The 20,998-nt window shown below is 36.7% G+C and overlaps 1 protein-coding gene across 2 annotated transcripts in view; it reads right to left on the reverse strand.

Annotated features, from left to right (window-relative positions):
• Window positions 1-16,806: 16,806 nt before the first annotated feature.
• The window catches only part of NOX4 (NADPH oxidase 4), a 232,975-nt gene continuing 228,783 nt past the window's right edge, over window positions 16,807-20,998 (reverse strand). For both annotated transcript variants that reach the window (XM_020993815.2, XM_078156966.1), the window contains one exon: window positions 16,807-18,312. In XM_020993815.2, coding sequence (XP_020849474.1) covers window positions 18,192-18,312 — 121 coding nt within the window. In that variant the 3' untranslated portion in view covers window positions 16,807-18,191. The remainder of the gene's footprint in view (window positions 18,313-20,998) is intronic.

Here is a 20,998-nt window from a genome sequence, read left to right on the forward strand (position 1 = left end):
GGTATGGACTAATATCTCACACTATTTACCAAGATGAGGTCAAAATGAATGCATGATCTACATATAAAGAGATATTTTACCAAAAACTAGAACATGGAGCATATTTCTTATAAGACTTATAGATAGGTAAATAATTTATGAATAAACAAGAGGTAAAGAGCAAAGTTAAGTATCAAATAGATAATTTAGAATACATTAAATTAAAATGTTCTTGTACAAATAAAACAAATTTAGCCAAGATCAGAAGGAAAGCAGAAAATTGGGGGGGGGGGAGTATAGACAGTTTATCAGATAAAGGTCTCATATCTAAAATACATGAAGAACTTTGTCAATTCTATAAGAATATAATTCACTCCCCAATTGATAAATGGTCAAAAAATATTAACAACTGTTTACCAATGAAGAAATCAAAATAATTTATAATAGTATGAAAAAAAAATTTACCTAAATCACTATTGATTAGAGAAATGCAGATTAAAACAGCCTTTAGATATCATTTGGCTAAAATACCAATTGGCTAAAATGATAGAAGGAGAAAGTGACAAATGTTGGAGAGAATGTGGAAAAATTGTGACACTATTTCATTGTTGGTGGAATTGTGAACTGATATAACCATTTTAGGGAGCATTCTGGAATTAAGCCCACAGAATTATTAAACTACCTATATCCTCCTTTACCTAGCAATACTACTACATGGTCTGTTTCCAAAGATGATTAGGGAAAAAAAGCAAAGAACCTATATGTTCTAAATGTTTGCAACAGCTTTCTTTGTGATGGAATAGAACTGGAAATTGCAGGGATGCCCACAAATTGGGAAATGGATGAGTAAGTTGTGGAATATGATTGTGATAGAATACTACTATGCTATAAGAAATGATGAGTTCAACGGTTTTAGAAAAAGAAGGAAAGACTTGAACAAAATAATGAAGAGAGAAATGATCAGAACCAAGAGAACATTGAATATAATAACAACAATATTGTTTTAAGAATGACTGAGTGGGGGCAGAGCCATGATGGCAGAGTAAAAGCAATGACTTGCTTGACCTCTCCCCCAAACCCCTCTAAATACCTGTATAAAATGGCTCTAAACAAATTCTAAAGCAGCAGAACCCACAAAAAGACAGAGTGAAATAAATTTACAGCCCAAGAGAACCAGGATGGTTGATCAGAAAAGTATATTGTGCAAGGCTGGCAGAGGAGTGCAGTTTGGCGTGGGTGTGCAGCCAAGGCAGGCCTCAGTGAACCTAGAGAAGGCCTCAGAGGACTGAATTGCTGGCAGATATGGAGGTTTCCAGACTTCTCAACCCACAAATGCCAAAGACAACTTAGAAGGTCAGTGGGAAAATTATGTGTCTGCGGTGAGAGAGAGAAGTGAAGTTCCAGCCCCACTCTCTGACCTTGGCTGCTTCTGGAGCTTCCAGTGCACAGACTGAGGGGGAATCAGGTGGCTGACCAGAGAGGAATTGCAGAGATCTCTTTGCTGGTGCAGGATTCTCTTGCTTTGCCCATGCTTAGATCTGGGTCACAGTTCTGGGTGTTGATCCTAGGGTGAGGTGGAGTGCTGGCATGGTGGAGCTTGTAGTGGGGTTGCAGAGAAAATCCTCCTCACAGTTCCAAGGCAGAAACGAGTGCACTCACAGACCAGAGCACAGGCCAGAAAAGGAGTAAACACCTTGCCCCTTATCATACCACCTTGGAAGAAATGAAAATTTACAGGTCCATACAAGTATCTCTGAAAACTGCTGCCCAAAAACCGTGAAGCTTGGGACAGTACATTCTCCACACTGGAAGCAGACTCCTACCTTAACAAAGAGTTTAAAACTCAAGTAATTGGCTCGGATCATGAACAAACAAAAGTCCCAAAAAAGTCAGACCATAGAATCTTTCTTTGGTAACAAAGAAAAATCAAAACATACAACCAGAAGAAGACAACAAAGTCAAAGCTCCCACATCCAAAACCTCCAAGAAAAATATGAATCAGTCCCAGATCATGGAAGAGCTCAAAAAGGATTTTGAGAAACAAGTAAGAGAAGTAGAGGAAAAATTGGGAAAAGAAATGAGAGTGATGCAAGAAAATCATGAAAAACAAGTCAACAGACTTCCTCATGTGGGAAGGTAAATGTCTCTGTGTGCTGATCCCCCAGTAAAGCAGGAGTCTTCATATGTGGATTACTCAGACTTGGAAGTGAGGGCCCACACCACACTCATTATCACACATTCTTATGTTTTTCAGTTCACACAAATGGAAGAAATACTCTAAGATCTTCCTTATTTTGTACAAGATTTATCTTTTTTTTTAAAGAAGCCTTTAAAAAAGGGAAATAGGATTAGGCACAATATTTAATAAGCTTGAAATATTAGAAAATAAAGCCCATTGCCAAGGTACTTTGTCAAATAGCTTGAGTTACGAATTGGATTTAGCAAACTTTGGCCTCTCCCTGAGATACACAGATGCCTACTTAAAAAGAATTGCCATGATTTTTGATTCATCAACATCCAAAGCAAAAACAGAAGCAAAAACAAAAGCCTCGTATACTATCAATCAGCCCAACTTGAACTGAAATACAAAAATGCCTCTGCAAATGTATACATCCATCCCCAGTTTGATCATATATTCATCACAGAGCTGGAAAGAGACCCTATACAGCCAGATAAAACAGTCTAAAAACATTTCTTGTAAATTTCATTGTCTTTTAAAAGGTCTGATGAGAAACTTTTACTGTCATACATTTTCATATTTTTGTAGTTTTGGCAAGAACTTGCCTGAAGACAGGGTCATCAATATGAATAAGGGAAGATATTTTTTCCCTGCCCAGTTAATCTGGGGACTGTGATATGCAGAAAGCTCTTCTGGACTTGCATATCAATAAAATCTTTCCTTATTAATCTTTTGTTTTCCTCCATCCCACAGCTGCTTATGGTGAGTACTTTTTACAACAGTATGCTAGTGGCCTCCCTCCTAACCCCATTTATAAGAAGAAACAGTAATGCACCAGGCAGAATTTAATAACAGAAAAACACTGGTAATCTTCCCTTTTAAAGGCATTTGAATCTAATCTGCCCAAATCCCCATTTATACAATAAATTTCTATAGAGGATAACATGTGAAATCTTAAGGCACCATGCTGTCCATCAGGAAAACTGTTTTTTGTTTTCATTTGTTTGTTTTAGGAAGAAACTTGGTACCCATGGACAGAGGACAGGAATTAAACCTATTCACAGGTTGTGTGGTTTGCCCTTAGCTCTGGAAGAGGACCATGACATCAGGAAGATGATGCCATGACCTTCAAGTGAACTGGATTACAATGAGAGAGGGCTATGAAAAGTCACCAGCCTCACTTTCTCCACCAGAGCCATCTGGGTCCAGTGGCCAGGTATAGATCAGGACAACTGGAGATGGTCCAGGATGCATTGGGAGACTTTGGCCTTTTTAAGCTAAGGTCTTTCCAAGTTGTTACTTTGACTGAAGCAAAGCTCATTCAATGATTAGAGTTGTTTAGGGTTGTTAAGATGTGAGCCTAGGGATAGTCCTTTTAATAAAATATTATATATATGTGGAGGACGAGACCCTCAGGGTTGTTTCTGGCCCAAAAGAGAAACAATTATTATTTACATTCACTCTGAGCCATCAGGGCCCTCAAAATAACCATTAGGTGGTGCTTGGGCAGGGAACTATTGTTGGACAATCAATGTGAGCTAGAGTGAATTGGGTTTCAGTCTTGGTCTTTAAGAGAGAAATCTAGCCAGTAAACCCCAAGATATCAAGGCATTATTATTGCTTAGCAGGTGACTAACCACCAAAATGAGTAAAGGACTGCATAAATGTAAGTTATTTTAATGTTTATTAGATATTTGTAATTTTGCCTTGACAATTTTCTGGGGAAACTTTCCCATAATCACACTACAGGTAGTATGTGTCAGCTTTGCTGAATCCAAAGTCTGACTTCTATCCTCTAATGCAAGTTGCTAGGCTCTATCAGCGAAAGCCATTTCCTTACTAGTGATTATACAAATTGCAACACGGTTTGAGACAGAAACATAGATATACATATATGTGTGTTATGGAGAAATGTACATATCTATATACATGTATTTGTGAGCATGTATTCATATGTAGTCATTATTCTAAACATAAATATGGGTATATTAAATATAAATGTACGTGCAGATATGTGTGTATATTATAAGCAAATGTATCTATGTGTATATATACACTGTGAAAAGGTGTGTTTACACACATATACATGTATATACTATGCGTATATGACATATATGTGAATGCATTCACAAAAACATGCATATGTGTACACAGACACACACATATATGTGAATAACATTGACTTTGGACCTCACTGGCAGTGCAGTGCAATGGGAAGAGTGATGTTCTTGGAGTCAGAGACCTAAGGTTTTAATTCTTCACCTGTTACCTCTGTGACTTCATGGAAATCTCTTTACTGCTACAGCCTCAGTTTACTGCTCTTTAAAATGGGAGGTTGAAGCAGGTCACTTTTATTTCTAAAACTATGATCCTGCAAATATCTTTAAGGTTCAGTTTATTTATCAGGTAGACATAAGTCAAATGAAATAATATACATAAAGTGCTTTGAAACCATATGCCACTATACTAATGTAAGCACTTATTCTATTAATTTTAATGTGATTTGAGTTTCTTGAGAAACAAACAAACTTCAGGACCCTAAGTCAACAAAAAGCTTTTTCACAACAATTCTTACACAAAGATAATACATCTTTTCTTCTTCTTCTTCTTCTTCTTCTTCTTCTTCTTCTTCTTCTTCTTTTCTTACTCTCTCTCTCTCTCTCTCTCTCTCTCTCTCTCTCTCTCTCTCTCTCTCTCTCTCTTTCTGTCTCTCTTCCCTTTATGTAGGAAAACTCAAATTCAGTGTGATTTTTCTCAAGTACAAGAACTTGTCAGAGTTTGCATGGATAGACTGAAACACACCTAGACTCAAAAGCTGGTATTCAGATTCAGAATCTATTTCTCTTCCTTTTCCGTCAAGCTGTCCTCCACCCCTCCGTGAGATACATAAAATGACATGTATCTTTGTATTGTCAAAGCTTCAGATTTTATCACATCTTCTTAACATTGGATTTTGAGCTCTGGACAGCCAGCAGGACTCATCTGGGCTAAAAACATCTTCTAGCCTTTAGGTTCATGCAGTTAGGAAAGCCTGCTTAGCTGACTGAAAGTAAGACACTGGAGGATGTGGGGCCACTGGAAATAGCAAGCCCTTCCTCTCCCTCAGGGGCCCTTCCACAAAAAAAAAAAAATCTCCAAACTGAGAGGGGAGGGCCTTAGGCTTTGCTTCCTCTAACCTTAGAGGTTCCTAAACTCTAAAAATCCCAAGTCACTTTTGCCTATTTAGTGAAATAAGTAACTAGAAACAGGCTGGGATAGATGAGGAGGCAGCTATGGATTGAGGAGTTGTGAAAGGCACTAAAGATAGATTTGCCTTGTCTATCACTTTTGCATCAGGTTGGTACTGTTCATGAAATATATTTTAAAAATAAAATAAAAGGCTCTACCAATTTTAGAAATTACATTTCCTTGACTGTAGCCAGGAGCTCACAAGGTCAATGTTTTGCTTTGTAAATATTTGATATTTCTCTTTTTGCATCACCTTCATCACCTTCATTTCCAAATATATTCCTTCCCATTCTCCTACCCAGTGAGCCATCTCTTTTAACAAAAGTAATAAAAGAAAGAAAAAAAAAGAGTCCAGCAAAAGTAGTTCACACATAATCAAGTAAGACTAAGCTTTTATGGAATAGCTTTCATATTCTCTTTTATAGCTATAAATAACTGTATCTTCATTCAAGCCATTGACATCCTCACAGGAGGTGATGAGTAGATCCATCTCCTCAAACAAGTGAGACCACCACACCCAAAATTACCTTTTCCTTCATGATCTTCCATAGGGATTTATGTTGAACCCCTCATGTACTTAGCATGTATTATTGTAAATCACAGTCATTTATCTGCATTTGCTAACCTGTAATCTTCATGAGAGCGGAGGTCACATCTTTTCTAAACTTTGTATATCTCCTAGCACTTAACATAACTATCTATATGCAATAGACAGTGAATGTGTGCTAAATCACTCATTCAATGAATAAAAGGCATCTTGATGAAACTACAACTTATTTTGTGGGATGTGAAGGGTTAATAGTCAGATATGCTGTAGTTATGTACTTATCCCTGGGCCTTCAAGAAACATGTATGTAGTTACACACAGGCATATCCCATTAATTTATTTCATAAGGCTGCTCTAAGCACTACAGTAGTGTTACAAATGCCATTGCTGGCTAAAGAACACCAGTAGAGTTTCATAAAAAATACTGCAGGTTGTATCCCTATTAGACCAAGTTCCATGAGTACAGGAACCGTGGCTTACTTATTTTTTGCATTTTTCTGCCTAGCATAAGTCTGTAATTATTTCACTGAAAATGTATTCAATGAATACAATATTGAAAAGCACTTTGCATATAATAAGGAAGGACTTTATGGTGCTTTCTTCCTTGGTCTATTGCATTGAGCAGTTGAAGCTGTTCTCCCATTTATCAGCTGTAATGCAGCCACTTCCCTGAGATACTAGTTTTTTTGCTGCTACTATCTGATGTCCAATTTCAATGTAGTTTCTTCCTTATAGTAGGGGGAGCCTCCTAGGTCTTTTGCTTTTTTTTAATGCATACCTCAGTCAGCTACACCTAGCCAGCTAGATGGAAAAGCTCTGACAATTTGATTTTTTTTCTTTACAGCTCCTTTTGTACTGTTGCTACTCAGAGCCTCTCAGTTTAAAGTAGAGGATTTTAACATAGGGTCTGTGAACTAGCATGTGAACATGTATGTACATACACCCACATTTATACATATATAAACATATGTATATACATAAGTTCCACAAAACAAAATATATACATGACACATAAAAATATATGCACTATATACATATATATACTACACGTATATATACACACAATTACAAATACATACATAGCATGTCCCAAAAGTTTTAGTGCAGCTTTAAACTTTAATAATTCTCTCTCTCTCTCTCTCTCTCTCTCTCTCTCTCTCTCTCTCTCTCTCTCTTTCCTTTCTTTCTCTTCCCTACTCTCCTTCCATTTATATAAAACTATGTTTCAGTATAATTTGCTTCCTTCATAATCTCATATATATTATTTTATGCATTGGAAAACATTTTGAGATGTGGTCCATAGGCATTATCAGATTGCCAGTGCTTAGTATAGTATCTGGCACATAGTAAAAGAAAAAAATACTTATTGCTTTTAAAAAGGTTCATAGCACAAAAATTTAAGAAGCCTTGATCTAAACTCTTATCTATTATGATGTGGAATTCATTTTAATTCCTCTCATGTCCCTGGGTTATGAGCCTTTGTGCATCATCCTCAAAGCATCCTGAGGACTCCACTTAGCAAAACTGAAAAATAACTTGGATGAAGGTCATCATTTTCATCCTCATAATCCTTCTGGTAACCATGCAAATCAACCGAACAGAGCTACGTAAGGTGAGCAACATTTGCTCTACTACTCACGAGCAATCAAATAGTATTACAAACGTGTATGTGTGTGTGTGTGTGTGTGTGTGTGTGTGTGTGTGTGTGTGTGAGGATGGAGATGGAGGAGGGCTAGGAGATCATGTCATCTAAGTCCCTTATTTTACAGGGAGTTCCAGAGAGGTCACATAACTTGCTTTAGGTAGCCTGGGTAGGAAATAGTAGAGCTGGGAATCAAATATGGGCTAACTTCTGATTCAGCACTCTTTTCACTATATTTAGGGCAACATTTTATGAGCTATGTCCATGGAATTTCTCGCAATGCTTAGAAAGAGATCCAAACAATATAAAATGGGATGCCCATAAGTGCTTAGTAAACATCACAGTGCTACATAGAATCATGACATATTTCCATCATAAGCTTCAAACAATTAATGCTTCAGAAATTAGTGTTTTATTAGCTTTTATTTTGCAAAAAGACACTCTTTTACAATTTTCAAAAATTATATAAATACGTGAACACTTTACATTTTACAGCAACAGACCATTACATTTGAGAATTTTACAAAGATCAGCATTTTAAAAACTCTGTAGATCAGAATTCTATGGCTCCTAATTACTGATTTGCAAAAATGCCGATTATAAAAGTGCTTGAGAAGCTCAGCCATTAAACCACTTTCAACGTGACGAGTTCCTGAAATATTTAGTTCTCATCTCCAAGTTTCAGTTTAGTGCACTGGTTTGCTACTTCACTCGGATAACGGAGTGGAGGTGGGATTGGAGAACCAACTCTGGTTCTCAAAGGGACAGTCCCAGGATGAACTCTAGCACCCTTTGCAGAACTGCCCTCTGCTGCTGAGGGACTGTCATTATAAGGGTTTTTGTCTGTTGTGTCGGGTTTAGTCTTGAACTGTGAGGTTATAATTCAAAATTGTGAAGGTATTCTACCAGCATGTACGTAGCAAGACTATAGAGGGATATGGTTACATGGAAAACGAAGTCAAGCTGTCTTTCTAAATACTTCACGAAATTAAATGTTCCTTACGATTTTTTCGCCAACATTCTATAACCCTACATTGTCAATTCAACCAGAGAACAAGACCTGCATGTCAAAATGGTTCCACTATGAAGCTAGTCAGGATGCTTCAAACTCTATGTCTCATCCCAAGTTGATTGCTCTTTTATCCTTGATAAATAACAAGAGAAGAAACAGTAACCACAATCTTGAATAATGACATCATTTTTGGGGGGGAGGGGAATTCCATTCATAACTGTGATCCTTTTAACAAAAAATAAGTTTAACAATCCTATATGAAAATATTGGTCATTAGAAATATAAATCCCCAGAGAACCTTAGCAGTATTCAGGGATAAATAGTTACATTTTTATTCCTATCAAAAAACCAAACGAGTCTACTATACATATTTTAAAGCTTAGTTGTCTCCAATTTTTACTTAGTAGAATTTGTTTGTTTGGTTGGTTGATTTTTGGCAAGGCAATTGGGGTTAAGTGATTTGCCCAGGGTCACACAGCTAGTTAAGTGTCTGTGTCAAGTGTCTGGTCTGAGACTGGATTTGAACTCAGGTCCTCCTGACTCCAGGGCCAGTGCTCTATCCACTGTGCCACCTAGCTGCCCCTCCTTAGTAGACTTTTTCATAAATGCCTATTTGTTCTTCAACAAAGGCCAAATAAGCTCTCCTTTGCACTGATCTCACTTTCTCTTGTCCATGGTTATTTGTGTAAATGTACCCCCTTCCACCTTTCCTTATTCCCCCATTTGATTATAAGTTCCTTTAAGAGTAAACACTGTCTTATCAATCTCTTGTCACCCATGGTAGTAGTACCTATTGGTGGTTATATCACTTTAAATAAATTGAATTAACATGAAATAACATACCCTCCAGTAACTGCAGTGCTAGTCCAACTCAGTTATACTCTTATGACTTTTGGAAGCCACCCTGGGCTTGGCCTGGGGTGATTTAAAGTTATTCGGATGAATAGCAAACTAAATGTTCAGATGACTTTGTTTTTAGAGCTCAGGGAATGATGATGTCAAATAGCACCAAGGATTTGATATTTGGTAATTCTATATTTCTCCAGAAAATAAAATTGAAACATTTAAACTTCCTCATTGGCCCAGGATTGTGTAAGGGTGGTGCTACATGTTTTCCCTGTGTGATAGGAGGTTACTGTTTGATTTATGTAAGAAAACTTACCAAATAAAGTTTCACCACTGAAATAAGACCAGTTTGTTGTCATAAAGTGTTTTTGTCTTTAGTTGTTTGGCTTTTTTTTTTCCTGTCTATTGCCCTATTTGTCCTCATCACATCCTTGGGATGAGAACAGAACTAAGTTTCATTAATTTCATTTTGCGAAAGAAATTAAGGACTAGAAAGGTAACTTGCCCAGAGTCACTGAAAAACAACAAACACAAAACAATACAAAAACAAAAACGAAAGCAACTCAACTACTTGACTTTAAACTCAGGTGATAAATGCAATTATACTCTTTCCCCCAAACAAATGCACACACACACACACACACACACACACACACACACACACACACACACACACACACACGAACAAAGTTCCTTCTGGGATTTTTCCCAAAAGAGAAATCTCCTTGGAAAGACGATATCACCAACTTTGACTTGTGTTTACCTTGACTTATTTTTACTTAAAACCTTACCTTGTATTTATTTGTTCACATGTTCACTTTCTCTTGTCCATGGTCACCTCACCACACCTAATCACCACTGGAGACTATAAGCTGCTTGATGGCTGAGACCGTTTCATTTTTGTCTCTATATGCACAAATCCTAATATATCCTTGTACAAAGTCAGCATTTGTGTATGTGTGTATAGTGTGTGTATATGTGTGTATATATGTATGTATATGAAGATATATACATATTGTGTATATGTGTGTGCACATATATATGTACATATATGTATGTGTGTGTATATTTTTTTTAATTTTAATTTCATACCCTTACTGAATGCATGCTACTTATTGTGCAGATGGTATGCTCTATTCCACTATGGTTTAGGACAGTGTCTAGGATCCTAAAGAGGAAGTTACCTACATGTCTAATCCCCCTGCTTAAGAAGAGAGCAACTCAGGTCCCATTCCTGTAAGGTTCAGGCTCAGAAGGAAAGTCTGAAAAATATGCCTGACACTTCTTTAGCCAGAGCTTTGGCTTTTCTATACTCTTAGTGAGCACCAAGGAGCATGTGAGGCACTGCAGAGGAGCTGTCTTGCCTCAAAAATAAATTACACAGTATTCCTAAATTGATAAATAGGCCCCAAATAAATATGCCAATGCAGATGAACAGTGACATTTAGTTACACTACTACAGGGGAAGTTTCTGTCTCTTACAATGTTGGTTTAAAAAAAAAAAAAAGCTTTTTCTCTCCTGGAGTGGGGAAAGAGAAGACTAAGGATATGACCTTGCAATGACAGAATTTTAACACGCTCTGAATGCCACAGAGGCAGTGCCGGGCCTGCCTCTCTCTGACATGTTGCAGTGTAAATTAGGCATTTCTGGAATGCAGTTTTTCCTCATAAAATCTGACCTAACCTAGGGGTTAAACAGCTAACTCTAAAGCACTCTTTCTCAAAAGCGTCAGATCTCATTATAATCAAAGGGGAACTTGTGCTAAAGCATTTAAATCAGACAAGGCAGGAGTGGCTTCCAGGGAACAAACCAAGTATCCAGTCCTTTGACACTTGGATGAACCAGAGGAACAGCTCCTCAGGCTGCATTTAGCTCCCAGGACTTATCTGGTGTACAAGAGGACCACCACCACGCTATCCTGCGTTGGCCAGGTGCTCTTTGTTGTCACTGATTTACTTTGCCCTCCCAAAGATTTTTGTTCAAATGTCATGCCATTCTCTGGTAGCTAGGTACCCTACAGACTGCTGAGGAAAGCCATGGTTAGTCTGTCACTTTCCTGAACAGTGGCTTACTTGGCTTGATGTTTTAAAGGGAGGTCATTGGCTTCTTCCTTTTCTGACTGTGGAGATAATCTTCCTTGTTAATTATATAATTATATGAAAACTACAGTCTTAACTTTTGTCTTTCTCCAAATGTTCCCCTATTCCTCTGTTTTGTCCCTAACCTTTTGTTGTTGTTATTCAGTCATTTCAGTTCTGTTCAACTCTTTGTGACCCCATTTGGGATTTTCTTGGCAAAGATACTGAAGTAGTTTGCCATTTCCTTCTCCAGCTCAAAGATGAGTATCTAATACTCAAAGAAAAGTGTTGGAGACCAAATTTGAACTCAGGCCTTCCTGACTCCAGGGCTGGTTCCCTATCAATTGCACCACCTAGATGTTCTTCCCAACCTTAGTCAATGACATTTAGATTGCTGGATTTCCTTTCCTATTTGGAATTTTGTAATACCTAATGGAAAGGCAGGGCTATTTGAGCTTTTGGAAAGTGGAAAGCAGAAAATACACACTCTTCATTGCATACTTATGCATTCCACTTGTGGTAAAAATCAATCCCTTTATATATATGATTACATTTATTTCATTTTTTACTAGTTTAGATAACAGTTCCCCTCTTTCCATTGTAGCCAAGTAACAATTTAGGGTTGGGCAAGCATAAAAAAGGATGCTGACTTCATTTTATTACTTTTCTACCTCTCTTGCAGGAATGGGAGCAAGAAATTTTGATATTTTAGTGCAAAGTTGAATTTCTAACATTAGAGTAATTCAGTGAAATTGAAGTCATTCAAAATAACAAGCATTCATCAAGCAGTTACTCTGTGCCAGCATTTTATTAGGTACTGGGGGTACAGTGAAGGAAGTGATGCAGTCCTATCATCAAGAACTTATAATCTATTGGTTTCTGGGAGAATAAACCCCCTATATAATTACCATCCTCATCACCTTCATTATTATAACTAGCATTTATATAGTCTTTAAGATTTGCAAAAGATTTTATATGGTATCTCATGTGATCCTCATAATGGTCTTGGGAGATAGTTGCTCTTATTACTCCCATCTTACAAAGGAGGAAACCAAAGCTGTGAGAAATTAAGTGGCTTCCCTACAATCACACAGTTAGTAAGTATGTGAGACAGAATTCAAACTCAGGTTTTCCTGACTTCTAGCCCTGCACCGCTGGCTGTATATATATGTATACACACACACACACATACATACACACACACACACACACACACATATACATATATACGTGTGTGTGTGTGTGTGTGTATACATACACACACACTAGTATGCTACAAGGCAGGATGTGATAAGAAGAAAAAAAGGAACTCAGAAAATTTGAAGAATACTATTTTTCAATACAGTTTTTCAAGTACAAAGCTGTAGTCAAAATTAATTAATCCTTTATTTCAATGCCATGTATGCTAAAGGATAATTTTTGAAAAGGAGAATCCATCTTTAAAAGACTATGTAGGTACATAGGTACAAAGAGATATTATATTGGGCCTTAAATCAATAAATTTGAGATTTGAAATCAGTTGGTCGAGTTCACAATTGTGGCTCTACTACTAAATGTCATTTGGGATGTTAGTTTCCCTCTCTGGGAACTTAATTTCCTCATATGTAAAATAAGCACCTGGAGTAGTTGATTTCTAAGATCCCTACCAGCTTTAAATGCCATCATTCTATCAGAAAAGACTAGTTATGGAGCAGCTAAGATGGCGCAGTGGATAGAGTCCGGAGTCAGGAAGACACATCTTCCTGAGTTCAAAACTGGCCTCAGACATTTACCAGCAGTGTGACTCTGAGCAAGTCACTTAACTCTGTTTGCCTCAGTTTCCTTATCTGTAAAATGAGCTAAAGAAGGACATGGCAAACTACTCCAGTATTTTTTGCCAAGAAAATCCCAAAAGGGGTTACAGAGAGTCAGAAATGACTAAACAACAATAAGAAACATTATGTTATGAATAGGAGATTTCAAACTTGAAAGAATACTATAGAGGAAGTCAGGAGATTTGAGTTCTAGTGGTTGTGGACCCACAACTTTGGGCAAGGCATTTCTCTGGGCCTCAGTTTATTCATCTGTCAAGTGAGAGGACTGGAGTAAATTACCTTTAAGGTCACTTCCAGCTGCAACTTTTTTTTTGATCCTCTAAGAAAAATATATAAATTTATAATGTTCTAAAACATGTTTTATTACAAATTTTACTGTTTCAAATTGATATGGCATCTTTTTCCCCCTAAAATGGAGTCTTTGAAACGCTGAAGCCTTCTTGGTACCAACACTGTTAGCAGCAACAACCTGTTTGTCTCTAGCAAGTGTTTTTAAACAATATCACATAATTTAAATCCATCCCCCATGGTGATGGTTCAAAGTAAATGCTTATTTGGGAGCTACAGACTTTCTGGTTCAATGGATCAACTCATCAGACTGCACTACACTGGATAAGTCACCAAGCTTTTTTTGTGTTTATTTTTAAACTATTTTCCAATCACAACTCTTACAGTGGGGGCTTTTCAAGTCACTGAAATGAAAAATAGCCAATCATTCATTTCAATCCCTTATTTAAAAATAAACAAATGGAAAACTAAGTGAATTGTTATATTTTCCAGATAAGTGGGATCTAATGTAAGTCACCAAGCAAACAGCATGAAACAATTATGGGATCTCATTGTCACTGGAGAGATTTTCATTCATGATATAGAAAAATACCGCTTCTCTTCCACAGAAACCTGTTAAAATGGACAAGATTCTCGAGGAAGGGAAAGCTCTGATGGAAAAATTCCTTTGGAAGAGTCTTTATATTGTTGGTGAATTAAGCAGGGAATTTAGGCTTTCTTTTTTATTTCACCGGGTTAATTTCTTGGAATATTCCCAACAATTATTTGAATAATGCCCTAACTAATTAGGATATTATCTAGAATTTTGAGCCAGCAGAGATGAGATTGTGTAGTCTGAACCCTGGATTTTACAGTTGTGGTAACTGAGGTCCAAGGAAATGAAAGATATTGCTAAAGATCACACAGCTGATAAGATAGTTTTTCAAAAATGTCTAACTAGCTTGCCATTTGATAGAAGAGGGATTTGTCCAAGGTCAAAGTCTAAATAGGGATGGAGTAAAGTTTAAAATTCAGTTCCTGTGACTCTCAATCTACTAGTAGTATATCTAAAACCAGCCACTGCATACAGAGATTGACTTTTTTTCTGAAATCTGGTAAAGTTATGTCACTAAAAAACTGTTTTCTTTCCTTTTCAAATAGAAAATAAGGAAATGGGGGGGGGCACACTCTTCCATTCAGTAATTGTAGATAGGTTGAACTACAGTTAAGAGCTACCAGAGAAAGCAGTTCTTAAGGAGACTGAATCTCTTGGTCATTCACAATTTAAACCCTGATGACTCACCTAATAATGAGCCTTACATACACTCTAGAAGTGTAAGACTTTGGCTTTGGAAGAAGCTAGGATAGCCAACAAAGCAAACTCTTGCCTGAATTTAACACATCATCAAGGTAGTCTATTGGGGCTGAACCTGCTGTTTCTCCAGTATAAAGAACTGTCTGATAGGAAAGCTGCTACTACAAATGCATCACTGCCTACTCTGAAATATATAGTCTTACTGAGTTGCATAGAGCACTGATAGGTTAAGTGACTTAATAATGCAGGGTCATATACCCACAGGTAGTGCTGAAACTCAGTTCTTCTTGGTCCTGAGGATTGCTTTCTCTATACTACATGAAGAATCCTTAATCTAGATTCCATGATTTTGTTTTTTAGAAAGACTTTGGTAACTGTATTTCAGTATGATTGGTTTTCCTTGTAATCCTGTGTATTTTATTTTGTGCATTTAAATACATCATTCTGAGGAGTTCATAGGTTTCACCAGACTGTGAGAGGCTATCCATGAAATGCAAAAAGGCTAAAACTACTGTACCATTCTAATCTATGTCTCAATTCATAAGAGTGTTGAAAATAGGCATGGCATATCATTTAACAAAATAATTTTATACTCAACTGTTATCTAAGACATCTTTCCTGACATGCTTTTCTCCCCTCCCTCCCCAGCTGTTAGTGCTCCTAACAGAAAAAAAAATGTGTATTTATTTTTACACATTTATATTTGATTTTTTTGTGCTCATGTTATACCTCAGTAGAATGAACGCTCTTTGAGGGTAGTAAGTTTTGGGTTTTTTGTGTCTTCAGGCCTAGTACAATGCCTGACACATAGGAGGAGCTTAATAAATGTTTGTTAAGCAATACTGAGTGTATTAAGTAAAAAAATTCAGCTTCTCTCTTCAAGTCATTTTCATATAACACTCCATAAGCTCCTCCCATTCAATCAGTGAGCTCCATGTGATTTTAGAGTAAGCCTTGAGCAAAATGTTATTGGTGAATCTGAATCCGTGTGACATTGATTGCATATCATAGGACTTCCTCCAATTCCTTTCTCATCCCCAATCTTTTGGTTGAAAATAACCTCTCCTTCTTCAAAATTATCATGGCACATTGGACTTCTCCTTTGTACCCATAGTATTCTGCAGGGAGGTCCTACTTGAATATGTACCACATTCCCATCATTCACTCCACAATACGCCTTGATAATGGCATCTGTGCTCAACCTGCCCCAATTTCACTCCTGACCTCTAGTACCTACTAGTACACACACACACACACACACACACACACACACACACACACACACACGCAAATATACATATATACACACAAAGATTTTATGTACATAGTTTGCGTGTGTGTGTGTGTCTGTAATAAGGGGAAGGTACTGGAAGTGTATGTGTGTATATGTGTGTGTGTACATGTGAGTGTATGTCTAAATATGCTATGTGGATATATGCATATATACATATACATATACATGCATGTATACATAAGTCTTACATGTGCAAAGCTTTTTTCCAAATTTTGTCTTCCCATTGGAATGTAAACTCACTGAGAGCAAAGGCCATTTTATTTTTTTTCCTTTCTTTGTATTCCCAAAGCCTAGCAGATAGTTGGCAGGTAATAAATGCTAGTTAACTGACTGTGATTTTTCATCTTTATATCTTTAGCATACTTCAAAAATGTTTGTTAAATGATATTGAACAATGTCATGTAGAAATAAACTTGCATGCCAAGCCCTCCTGATTAAACCATTGTACCAATTTGTAATTGAGAGACACGTACACATTTAAATAACACAGACTGATTCTGCAGTGAAGCAAACCTATCCCTTTCTGAGCTAAGAATTCCATGGTTCATTAACTGGAGTCTCAGTAATAGCTCAAAAAAAAAAAGACAGTAGGAGGAGGCAGAAATTGAGTATAATGTTAAGAATATTTATTATATATCATTGCTGAGATTAGATGTTGCAAAATAACATCTTTAATACTGGAGTTATTAGCTCTGTAACCTGTAATAACTGATTCTTAATGCCAGAGTTAAATTGCAAAAATTCTAGTGGCATGTGCCTGGTAAAATAACCACTTTCTGCTTATGTAAAGTGACACTTTCAGTGATCTCAGAGAGTTCCACAGCCAAGGAATGCCCACGAATATCTTATTCTGTGCAAGCTTAGAAAAGAAGTGAAGTATTTTATTCTCCAAATTTATATTAAACAGATTCTCAACAAAGAAGGGCTCTACCATGAGAAGATGCAAAGAGCATCTTTGCTCAAAGGGAAGGAGTAACAATCATCAAGATACTGTACACACATAATATCCCATTTTTCCTCCTTTTTATAAAGAAGGGTCATAAATTCATGAAATTTTAAAGGCGAGAAGGACTTTAAAGCCATCTACACCAACCCCCTTCCTGATTTTACAAATGAAAAAACTGAGGCTCAGAGAGGTCAGATGATTTTGACAAGACTATAAAGTTAATTGGTGGAAGAGGTCCTCTGATACTCAGGCTAATGTTTGTTTGTTTGTTTGTTTTCCCAAAGACCAAAGAAGGTAAGGATGGGACTATGAGGACATTTGGTTCAACCCCTGTCAGGGAATAGTAGAATCCCTGGACTGAATACAAGGCTAAAATTAAAACATAAAAATATATATGCCATATCCATACTCACACAAACTTCCATCCCATAGCCTAGGAGCTGTGGGCATTAAATGGAGGTATCAGCATCAGTAGTGAAGTGGCTTGATGTTGACAGAGTACCCGTATTAATAAAGTGTCCTGGGTTGCTGTGTCTAAAATATTAGTACATTTGCCTAGAGGTTTTTTTTTCCAAATTAAAACTATTTTGTTTGTATACAAAGCACAGAAGGTAGTCTGACTTTATGTATGAATTTTTAATTTTGATCAATCTGGAACCTGTTCAACCAAAAATAACTGAAGGATGACAGAGGCAATCAGCCTCGTGAGGAGAAAGTTCAGCCACTCAATGGGGAGCTCTTCAATCAGCCATAAAATCAACCGTGTGTATCTAATGGCTTTCTTTTTAATGCAAGCATTGAACACCAAATCATGGTAGTCCACACTTTGCTGATCCTCTTTGGTTCCCAGATTAAACTCATGTGGATGGATCATCATTCTTCCATCTCCCCTACATTAACATTTTAAATAATCATAAATAAGAAAACCTCACTATTCTTGGGCACTCATTATCTGTTGACTGTGGCTGACTTTAGAAGTCTAAAAAATTGCACTAGATCCTTTTGAAGAGTCCATCCTTGTCCTTGTCAGTTCCCAAGTGCTTTCAGCTGAAAGACTCCTTATTGTATTCAAATTTTGTCCCATAAGCATTGTTCTGGTTACTCAGCTGATGAAGAGTCTTGGAAATTGAACTGGGTCCACAGCAGAAAACACCAACTGTTTTCCTGGTAAGAATTAGGAAGGTGGGGGTAGGGAGTAGAAAGCCACAGAGATAATTAATTCAGTACATGAAGATAAATGTATTAATGAATTATGACTTGCATATAAAAATGGCTATTGAAAGCTCTTCTGATTGTTGTATTCATAAAGCATATTATTTACCTCATTCTGCCCAGACAAGATCTCTGGATGGAATATTGCTATCAGTACCTATTCAGTTCTAGTTAATAAAATGAGTAAGTGAGTTTCCTGATACTTTTCCATAATGGATTACCAGCACCAATCTGGGACAGCTGATTCCCAGTATAGGGGATTTTCTCCATTCATTTTCTTCTCATGAATCACCTCATATTTCTGTTCCAATGATTCTTCATTGGAAATGAGCAATAAAGAAAATGAAGAAAGAACTTTTCCATTCCAAGAAGTCATTTTAAAACCACTAATTTCAATTCAAATTCAAAACAAAAAAAATTCATGAGTATATGAAATCAATAACTTCATACACATGTCAACTTCATCAAGAGGGTTCCTATTATTCATTAATGCATATTTGTTTTTAAAGCATTGTCTAAACAAACTAAACAAGCCCTCCCCCTACCGCCTTCCTGAATACAGGTATTTAGTTGAAACTTTCTAATATACCTAACAGGAGACATTGTATATTGTAGTCGCGTTTCTATCTTATCCCCACCCCACCTTTCAACAGGGTTATAGAATTCACAAGGGCAGGGCCAATGCTTTAGCTAAGCTTTCTAGCTACCCTAAGGCCCAGATCACTGCTTTATACTCAAAAGGCACACGATAAATGTTTGTTGAATAAATTAATAATAATGATAACAAGAACTTATACCCCTCCTGTAAGAGAGAGGGAAAAAAAGCCCTAGGTTTGTAGCTGAAAGGCCTGCATTCAGGTCCTACCTCTGCCAATTATTATTTTTTTGTACTTTGAGAAAGTCTCTTAATCCAATTGGCCTCAGGTTCTCACTCTGTAAAATGAGGAGGTTAGACTTAGATGACTTGTAAGGTCTCTTCCAGCTCTAAATTTCTAAAATTTTCTATGAAAATCTATGAAACTACAGAATTTACACAGCACATCAAGGTTTCTGAAATGCTTTCCATATAGTACATTATTTGAGTTTCAACACAATCTGCAAAGCAGATGCAATTTTAATTCTCATTGTACAGGTAAGGAAATTGACATCCTTGGAATGCCTTTACATCAAGGTAAATTCCACAAATCCTTATCAGCTCAACTGATGTGCTATAGTGCATACCACTGGGCTGCTAATAATGGTACCCTCTTTAAAATATACACTTTTAATTAAAGGTGTGGCAAATAATCAGTTCTGGGGATCTTAATTAGATATTTAAATTAGGGAATATAAGGGAATATAATGTGTTTGAGTCTGACATCAAACCCTAGTAGCATGTCTATAGGTACTTCACTAAATAAAAGTTCATTCTTTTCATCTGTAAAATCAAGATACTAATATTCATGCTCCCTACCTCCCAGGATTGTTGTAGAAAACATATTCTTTAGGTTATAATGTAAAGCATAAATCTGTTTTGTTTTACTATTTTCCTGGGTAGAGCTAAGTGTATGAGGCAGTTAGGAAGCCCATTAAGTGTAGTCCTAGATGAATTTCAGGAAGTCTGTTCATGTCTCATTTACTGTGCAGGGTGATCTCTTTGTAATCCTCCAGTTAAAATGTGAAGCCTTAAATTTATCTTTATCTCAACTATTCTTTTTCTTGCATCCCCTATCACAGAGGTAGAAGGTGGACAGTACAGAATGATGAAAATGCCAAGGAAAGAAGGAGGAGTGACGAGGACCAAAGAAAACTTTTATGGGAGGAAAAAGGCAGCCCTCCAAAGCATACATAAAATATAACATAAAATAAGATCTTTGACAGAAGGAAGTATTTCTTGTTTATTTTAGTATATATCCCAGAGTCTACCTCTTCATGCAGTAGGCGCCTCATAAACATTTGCTTACATATGGAATGAATGGATATAATACGTCTCTTGTACAAAAGCTATTAATTACAGGAAATTGAGAAGCAAAAGTCTACTCATTCTCTAATTATTTTTTTTCATTTAAGTAAGTCTTAATGTTTTCTGAGTAGATAGTCAACATTTCTTAGTGTTTTCCTATTTGTTAAACCCATTTTGTAACATAAACATTATTGTTATTTTTAATACTCATAAATTATATTAAGTTATTGCATAAAGCAGTATGAACAAATATGTTCATTCACATATTCTCCTATCCTCACTTTTCTTTCCATGTATGTGGTATTTTTGTCTCCAAAAGTAGCTGATGCATCAAAAAGCTGTATTTCCCTTTCATCAAATATTATGTTTAAAAATCCAGGATAAAGGATACATTTTAATTGGTATAAAGGATAGATTGCTAGAATTAAAGACAGGAAGATGTAAGTTCAAATTCCAGTCCTATACTTACTAGCTGTATGTCCTGGGCAAATCACTCAATTTCTTTAAGCCTTAGTTTCCTCAACTATAAAATGCAAGGGTTGGACTCAATGAACTCTAAAATCCCTTCTGGCTCTAAATCAATGATCCTTTAAAGAGTGGTCCCACAGCAGACAGTGATAGTGTAATACAAAATGTCAACAGCAGATGGTGCACATCAGCTCCTCTGAGACAGCTCAAAAATATAGCCCAATTTCT

The sequence above is a fragment of the Phascolarctos cinereus genome, unplaced genomic scaffold (genome assembly GCF_003287225.1).
Source record: "Phascolarctos cinereus isolate Bilbo 61053 unplaced genomic scaffold, phaCin_HiC Scaffold_726;HRSCAF=1367, whole genome shotgun sequence".
NCBI lineage: Eukaryota > Metazoa > Chordata > Mammalia > Diprotodontia > Phascolarctidae > Phascolarctos > Phascolarctos cinereus.